Genomic DNA, 9,264 nt, shown 5'->3' with positions numbered 1-9,264 from the left:
TATAAATATTTTTAGTGAATTACTGAGTTTAGGCACGTTAATAACGTTTTAATGAAGTTGAATACAGTATATTCATATGTGTCAGTGATTTCATGTCAATTCGGCAAACATAAACATAAATGATCGTGGTGAAGATGATGATTAAATTAGGATTACAAATCGAGAGCCGGGCTGCATTTCCTCCTGTTCGTTTTTTTCGACTAAACAACATTATTTTGTTAAATAACAACATGGTGATGTTTTGTAAATGATTACATGTCTCTTATTTAGCACAGAGTATGATATCCGTGACATATGGATCTTAACAAAGTTCCGCTGTACATCCAGCGTACTGTATCTGACTTTTATTTCACATGAGCTCAAGTGTTGAACCCCACTGCACCCCCTGGTGGATCAATGATCCATTGCAGCTGGCTTCATTATAATTACATTTATATATCACGGGGGCGGTCTCAAGTCAAACTGGAGGTTTTCCCTTGAGCGAGGGCAGATCACGTACCAATCACGGCCCTCGCGTTTCAAACTGTCTGAAATGAATCGCTACATCTGTATATGGCAGTAAAACAAGAATACAGTTTAAAAGGGGAGTGATTTGTAAAATATCCATAAAGAAAAAGAAAATCTGTTTACAGTTCTGTTTCATATGGGTGCTAAGAGAGGTATCAATAGATCTCTTCATTTTGCTCTCAAAGTGCACCAGATCGATGCTTTCAACTTCAATATTTAAAAAGAAATCTTCCCCCGGGAAGGAGGTGAGGACCCCCCTAGAGGACGTGAGGTCCGCCCCCCAATAGCACTTTACCCCTGCCTATATGCCGTGAGCTGATTATGGAGCCTTCATTGTAACAGTAATTCAGATGCAATTAGCCTATATAAAAGGCCTCAAATTGGAAGCATTGTCTGGGCCGTCTTTGTCACTCAATTCTGCAATAGGTAGATCTCGCCTTTCACCTAGGCCGAGGTCGGTGATCTTGGGCTTAAAAAGGTTGGTGACCACTGCTCTAAGGCATTATGCTCCAAGAGTGCACGTCTTATAGTAATTCCCAGAGTCCAGAAAACCAGACCAGGAGATTTCAGTTATCAAGCTCCTTTGCTCTTGAACCAACGTCCTCTTTTTATTATGGAGGCAGACAGTGTCCAACATTTTAAGAGCTTGTTGAAGACTTTCGTTTTCAATAAACCCTATAGCTAGAGCTGGTTTTAGATTTCCCTATGTTTGTCCTCCTGAGTCCTACATTGTATGGTATTTTATTTGATTGTTTTTACAGTCTTTTATGTATTTTATCTCATTTTGTTATTATTTCACATTCTATCATGTTTTTTAAATAATTTTCTTGTAATTTTAACTACATTTTAAACTGTCTTCTATGTTTGCTTTTGTGTGATATTGGGCTATATAAATCGATGTAATCTATTGTAAACTCAGTAATTATCATCAATTGTCAATTAATTATCATTAATTTCATATGATCTTGGCTTTAAGATGCAGGAAAACTTAACTTAAAAACATGCATGATACAAACCCATACTCTATAATGACGCAAACCTACCTGAGATGGTTGAGTTGGCAGCTCTCCACACGTGAAACCACACGTATGGACCCCACGTCAACTTTGACTGCAACATAAACAGGACAAGATTGGTCTCTTGTTGCTCTGATAATAATTTACAGTAAACACAAATTCCTTGCACACACACATTTCCCTTGTCCTAATTTAGCCCTTTGCACCCACACTCATGAACTCCCCGTCCCCTGCAGCGGTCCTCACCCTCACCGCATCGACCGAGGAGGACAGCAGGTCCTCCCGCTCCGGCTCCTTGTCCTCCCCCTCCTCCTCATCGGTGCTGTACTCCTCCATGGTCTCCCCGCTGGAGAAGTGGATGATCCTGCGGGGGGCTTTCTCCCTCCGCTGCTGCTCCTCTCTCTGATCCAGCTCCCCCAGCTCCACACTCTCAAAGCCCCCAACAGGGCTCTGAACCTGGGGGGCAAACATAAAGACAGTGGGTGATGTTAGGGCACTACTTCTCTATCAGTTAGTTAATGCGGCTAAATTGGGAAAAAACAGTGTTACAAGGCTTGGGATGACTTCATTAAATTAACCCAAATAAATACTTACAATTCCAGAGTTGAAATTTACTTTACAAATGTAATCAGTAACCTAATATAAGTATCACAATAAAAAAGTAATGTGACCTGATAACTAGTGATGCTCCGATCGCCAATTTTGGGGCCGATCGCCGGAATCAGTATCGGCCGATACCGATCACCGATCCGATCGAGTGGGCGGGGGCTATGGGGGTCTTCCATTTAAAGTGATGTTTAAAACTCAGTTAATGGGGCTCATTCACTGGAGCTTCCACAAACAACAACCAACATAATTATTACATTCAAATGAAGTACATTATTCAAGTTTACATTAACTTTGGGTAATAACACGGGAGAAATGAGCGGAAGCGCTCTCTTCCCCTCTCTCTCTCCTGACAGCCTGTCAGTATCTCATGCAGCTCGCTGATCCAGTAATGAGTGACACGACAGTGAAGAATAAACATAATAATAATAATAATAACTAGTTTAGCTTGTTCCAGAGGTAGATAAACTAGCTAAGTGTGTTAGGTCTAACTCTTAGTGTATGTTTTGCTCCGCTCACCGGTCCGTCACAGCGGGCAGAGCTGCAGGATTTCTGCTTCACACACGTTGCATACCGCTATTTTACTGTCTTTCTTGGACACCTTAAAATACTGCCAGACTGGTGAAGCCGATATCAATCGGCGGCCGATCGATCGGAGCATCCCTATTGATTACTTTCCAATAACATTAGTTTCGTCAATATCAAATGCAATGCAATATCAAATACAATGCAAGTATATAACAGAGATAAATAACTAACATAAGAAAATAAATAACTAACCTATACATAATTAATTGTTTCTCCATAGCCTATATATAATATTTAAATAATAATACAAATATATATTAAATAAAGAACAGCCTAAAAAAAAGAAATGTCAGACAGTACGCCTAGCTTTTATAAATTGATATTTAAAACATGTATATTGGTAGTTGTACTCCTGCTAGTAATCCCCATTTATGATAGTTTACATGTGCCAGTAATCTGATTACACACATATTTTTAATGTAGCCTAACTGTAGGGGCACGGTTACCTTTTTTATATCCTGATTACGTTATCCCGTTACATTTAATCCAATGACTACCCAAGCCTGTCCATTTCTAGTGTAATATCATGAGCAACCAGAGCGACATGACACACCTGACAGATGACAACAAGCTCCAGCACATTCTCAGCCACATTCAGTAAACAAACAACGGTAATGATGCTATTTGCTTATTTTAAAGGATAACTGTATTCACAGACCTGCTGCACCTCCATGTTCTGTCCTATCGACACATTAACGTTGGTGAGATACAGAGATATATCTGCCATTGTCACCGTCCTCTTTGTATCTCTGGATGCTGCGCCCTCAACGCGACGCCTCTCCTCCGCACCGCTGAACCCGGAAGTGCCATTCAGCCCCGCGGGTCATACGTCATACTTCACCGGTGCGTAACGTCCATAGAGATGGCGCTGAAAGAGATGTATTGGAATAGCCAAAGAGGCAATAAAGATAGATGTGAAGGCATCACATTATGTTTATTTGTCATCTTATTTTATTTAAAGATAATGTTATCTTAGAATAGAATCATATACTAATACATGAGCCTAATGTTAATGTTTTTCGAAAAAATTATGTTAGCCTAAGTTTTATAGCAGGACTATATATTAAGAAATGTATTGATGTAATTGTAAGCAAATATGTATTTTAATATATTAATTATAAAGACGTTTGTGTATACAATTATACACTATATTTATTTGTAGAATAATATCTGAATATACATTACTTATTGGATTGTGTTCTTTTCTATTCTTAAAATAAATAAATGTAAATCTTTAAATTTCAATCATAAATATAACACGAAGGCTTATATTTTAGGATTCTCATATTATTGAAAAATGACAAATAAGCTTTTAAATAGCGTTTATATTAATATTATATATTTTTTATTTAAATCAAAAGGTGTTTGTGTGTGCGCGCCATAATCGCTAAATAATGTCTGAATATTTGAATATGTATTGTTATATTTCAATAAAGAAAAAAGTAGTTCTAGCTGATGTTAAGTTTTGAATGGAAATTAGCCTACTTATAATAGTTAGGCCTACATTTAAAAATATATATATTTCCCCCTTTGTATCGAAATAAAAATTATAGATACAAAAACAATACTTTTTATTTGGGCCTGTATTGTACGGCAATACAATATAATGAAATGTTTCAATAAATAAAATACATGAAATGATAAAGAAATAAATGTCAAAATACAATCCTCAACTATGAAATACGCATGCAAGGTTGATTTGAACAATAACAAACATAGTCAGACATAGAAAACATCTTCTTATTTCACTTTATTTTATTACCATTATGATTTGTGTGTAATATTATTATAGAATATCCTTTTAAGTATACCTTATAATGGCTTACTGGGACATATCAATAGCAACACCTGTAAATCTCTGATATTAAAAAGAAAGGTGATATAATCCGAACATGTCTGTTTTGGGATTTACTATAAAAGACAAAAGCATTAAATATTGTATTGGGGCTAACTGAACAGAACATCTTTAAAAATATGTTTAAGAATACAACTGTTTCAGCTATAACCAGTGTTTCGGCAAAATCCTATCTTGGACGCATGCTAAGCAGTGAGCCGGCCTTTGCTCGAAAGTTCTATCTCTATCATATTGTCATCCATAACATGTAGACAGAAAGTCAAGAGTTAAAAAACATTGTAGAAAACTGCAGAACAATGTTCTTTAGACCAAGAGTTCAAGCTTAAGGACCGCTTTGACACCCCAATTATTGATGTTTTTTGACACATGCTGTTATCACAACAGTATAAGTGTTCTTCAACAATAAAACATGGCTTTTAAACAACATTAAAGAGTGTTTCAATTTGGACGAGGTGCATTTTTGAAAGTGGAAATGGATTTAGCAAAAGAAAAATAATATGTTAATAAAATAGTGTCTCTCAGTATCCTAGTGTGTGCTTGAACTTTGGTTTCCTTTGGTTTATTGTGGTTTACCCGGCACCCGCTGGCGCCCAGGAGAGGAGCACCGCTGTGCACGAAAGAGAAGGAATTTCGATGCAACCATTTTTACAGAAAAAACAAATTTTAAGACTAGGGTTGAGCAAAGCTTCTGAACAGGCAGTGCCAAAGCAAGCATGGGAGGGGCTCAATACGATCATGGACAGGAAAAGGAAAAAAACATAGTGTGACTGACTACTGCAGACTGTGTTGAATTTGTGAATGATCCAAACATCTACTATTGAAGGTAAAATGTGAAGTCTAAACCAATCCACAGTAGAGTGGTGCAGGAAAGATTCCTAAAACCAGGAAATGAGATAGCATTTCACCATTTTCTGCTTACTCATCTGAAAGTCATTGTTTTTTAAAAGTGATTGGTTAGATGCTTGAAACATGATCTGTGGATTAGGCCCCGTTTACATGGAGACAGTTCGGGTTGTATCTGCTACTTTTTTCTATCGTATAGACGGTTCGTTCACACGATCGAGGCCGTAACGGAACCGCGGAAACGGACCCCTCAAACGATAATGGGTCCCAAGGTGGGTAGATCTGCGGACGGAACGCCCTATATGCCATAGCCCCGCCTCTCCCCACTTCTCCTGCTCACCCCCGTGTCATCTGCGTCATTGCTGATGTGTTTCGCCAACAACAACAACCGAGTGTTTTGAGCCAGGTCCCGGTATATCGCAGGACAGTGCACCCAGCAGAAGCCTCCAGCTAGATTTGATCGATATGGACATAAACGCGAGTGAAGTCTAATCGGACAGGAGAGAGAGAGATCAGAGATCAGCTGCTGCTGATGGAGACACGCAGCTCTGCATGATCACCTGCAGCTCCGCCCGCTGTGATGGAGCGATGCGCGGAGCAAAACACACACTTCAAGTTAGATCATCACCCTTAGCTATTTTAATTACCTCTCAAACAACCTAAACTAGTTATAAATATGTTTATTTTTACTGTCGGGTCACTCATTACTTGATCAGCCAGCTGCATGAGAAGGATACTGATGGGCTGTCAGGAGAGGGGGAGGAAAAGAGAGAATCCGTTTATTATTCTTATATTACTATATAGAGTCGTTATCAATTTGTTTTAAAGCTCAATAAATAACAAAGAAGACCTTTGACCGGCACTTTTCAAATTTTGTTCGGAAGATTTAAACTTTAACGGACATGTTGACCGGCAAAAAAAAAACAGAAGGGCAACCAGGCAACCATGCTTGGGAGGTCTTCTTCGCTGCTTTTGGTGTATTTTGTGGCGGAAGTACAGCGCCACTTACAGGCCCGGCATATGTACTACAGTGTCTCCAGCGGGTCGAGCGGTCTCGTGTGGACGGACGCGTTTATTGAGCCGATTGCGTGTAAACGGAAGACTTTTTTTATATCGAATTCGGTTCATTTTCGTTTCCGTCTCCATGTAAATGTGACCTTAGACAAGCGTAAGAGATTTCCTGTTTTGGTTCAACGACATAAATTAAGTCAGTACATATGCCACTAGTGTTGAATAACCAAAGATTATTCGAGTCATAAAATCGACAGTTGCTGTGGAAGTGTACAAGTGTCTAAATGAGACTAAACGTCATCACGACAAACACAAGCCGCCTTTAGCTTAGCAGTGGTGGCATTAAGTCATGAAATTATGATTTACTTTGTTTATAGTCTAACATAAGCTTTTTACTTCAGGCGACTGCAGTTACACAAAAATATGTAATTGCTGCACTGATCTGCAGTACTTAGAGCATCCATCCTTACATTTCAGGGAAGATATGAATACAAACCTAGCTATTTGCTAATGGATAATGGAATTTGTTGGAAACAGAATTTTCCGTCAAGGAAAACCACAGCACATAATGCCTTCTGATCCTCAGTACCAGTGCACCACAAATCTTTGTATTAGGGCCCCTGCTTTTCTCCATTTATTCCAAGAACAAAAACACCTATTGTATCGATCTGTCTGTCCGTTCATCCCGTCCGTCTATCCATCCAGCCATCTATCCATCTATCTATCTTTTATCCATGGTTCCACACTGCTGTACACAGAATAAAACATACAGTTACCTCACACCCTCTAGATTCAGAGTCTGAGCTACAGGCATAGAAAACAAAAAGTATTGTATCAGGGAGCACTTGTCATTCATTATTCATGATTTAAAATGTGTTATTCTTTATTATTTATGCTACTTGTTTGATGCTACCTGGCCATTTCCACTATTGTGTATTTAATATTGCAAACTTGTGTATTTCTACGGACCCAGTGTCCAAAGTTTCAGTGGGCCTAAAACCTTTATTACTGTTCAAGTTACTGTTTTTTAAACAGCTATAATGGAAATGCACAAACCCAAGATGTCCCAATTATATTTGCTGTATGTTCAGTCTGACCAAAACATTTGTATTATTTCTCTGGTATGTGTTTGTGCCCATGGTCTCATAATCTGTCAATTGTTTATCACAGTGGTGGAACATTACTATATTACCTTCTGCAATATAGTTAAGTACAGTTTTGATGTATTTGAGTTTTTCCCGTCATGCTACTAATCTCCCATACATTTTAAGGGAAAATGCTGAAAATTGTGCTTGAAAAAGCTCAGTGAAAACAATGTTCCTCTTATTGACTTTAACTTATTTCAATGTTCCTGTAAAAGTAGCCTCCGAAACATTTCACAGTTTTTCACAAATAAACTAGTGCCTAATGCTGTCTTGTTTCAAGACAAACAAAAAAAACGTCTTTAATATTCATTGAACAAGTAAATATTGAGTCAGATTCAATAAAACTCAATCAATGAATTCATAAAACCTACATGTTTGCAGATAAAACAGTCCACCGATTTTATTCCCAAGAGTGGGATTATATTGAACGATAAATATGTCCGGCATGTCATGTGAGTGTTTTAAATACCTTGGAGTAACACTGGACAATAAACTTAATTTCAACCAACACACCACCAAAATCTTCAAAAGGAGCCAACAAAGATTATATGTCATCCGTAAACTCAAAGGACTGTACATGTCCCCCTCTCTTCTCCTACTACTCTTTCAAAGCATTATCCAAACCAACCTTGTGTACTGCTCCTCTTGCTTTTTCAATATGCTCACTGTCACCAACCGGACCAAACTCACACGCATCACCAACACTGCTGCCAGGATCATTTGATTCCCTACACCCAACCTCAGTGGTTAGCAACACGGCCATCTCATGCATTGCAACCACAATAGAACTGTCATGTGTCAATCATACACCCACTCAAGCAGTACCTCACCCCACTGCCATCCGGGAGTAGGAACATTGAAATGTAAAAGGCTCGCTTTGGAGAAAGCTTTATTCCTGCAGCCATTGCTGCCTTACATAACAGGCCTCGCTGAGTGTAACTTCCATGTGTGAAGCTACCTGTTGTTGTCTGTGTTATTGTTGTTCTTTATATATTGTAAGTAAATTGTGTACATGTACAGTGTTGTGAAAATGAATGTCCCCCTGGGGACAATCAATTTAATCTATCTAATCTAATCTAATTTATGAATGTCTTTTGTTATTTATTTTATATTATGATTTGTATTAATGTTTGAGCTGGTATTGTCACCTCATCATACTGCCTTTATGTGTATCTCTTGCTTGTACTAAATAAATATAAAAGAAGCCTGATATTTGTTGCTTAAATGTACTTTTCATCCCCACTAGATGTCAGTAGAGATCCATCCCCGGAGGAAAAGCTCTCCTCTGAGGCAGCGTGTCTCTGAGTGGGCTGTGAATGATTTGAATCCTGAGCTTTACAAATCACCAGCAGAAACACTCTATAATCAATTATCACGCTTTAGCTACCTGCGTCCGCCCTGGAGAACTGCACAGTAACTACAACAGGAAGAATTCAGCACTCTCTCAGACCTATGATGTCATCAGATGTTTTGGCTGCAGTCTCCTTATAATAAAATAAAAATGCATGTCAGACCAATTTGGAGCTTTACACAGATGTTTATGTCAGTTGCATAAGGAAATCTGCTTGTTTTTAGACCATTTCCTTAGAAGAATATCTCCCTTTTCTTTGGATATTTTATTCACAGTCTCCTCATATAGTTTCCTTGGTCCAAATCAGAAATTGCGTTGCCGTTTTCTCTTTGGCTCAGCCTT

At 38.4% G+C, this 9,264-nt stretch overlaps 1 protein-coding gene across 2 annotated transcripts in view; it reads right to left on the bottom strand.

The window, feature by feature from the left end:
- LOC104962641 (protein FAM177A1-like) overlaps window positions 1-3,502 on the bottom strand; it is an 8,668-nt gene extending 5,166 nt beyond the window's left edge. The window contains exons 1-3 of one of the 2 annotated variants that reach the window (XM_010791093.1): window positions 3,376-3,502; window positions 1,770-1,979; window positions 1,551-1,617 (exon numbers count right to left, since the gene is read on the bottom strand). In XM_010791093.1, coding sequence (XP_010789395.1) covers window positions 1,551-1,617; window positions 1,770-1,979; window positions 3,376-3,444 — 346 coding nt within the window. In that variant the 5' untranslated portion in view covers window positions 3,445-3,502. The remainder of the gene's footprint in view (window positions 1-1,550; window positions 1,618-1,769; window positions 1,980-3,375) is intronic. The other variant, XM_010791094.1, reaches the window with a different exon arrangement.
- Window positions 3,503-9,264: the final 5,762 nt, after the last annotated feature.

The sequence above is a fragment of the Notothenia coriiceps genome, unplaced genomic scaffold (assembly GCF_000735185.1).
Source record: "Notothenia coriiceps isolate Sejong01 unplaced genomic scaffold, NC01 NC01_scaffold00035187, whole genome shotgun sequence".
NCBI lineage: Eukaryota > Metazoa > Chordata > Actinopteri > Perciformes > Nototheniidae > Notothenia > Notothenia coriiceps.
This window is presented reverse-complemented; position numbering and strand designations above follow the sequence as displayed.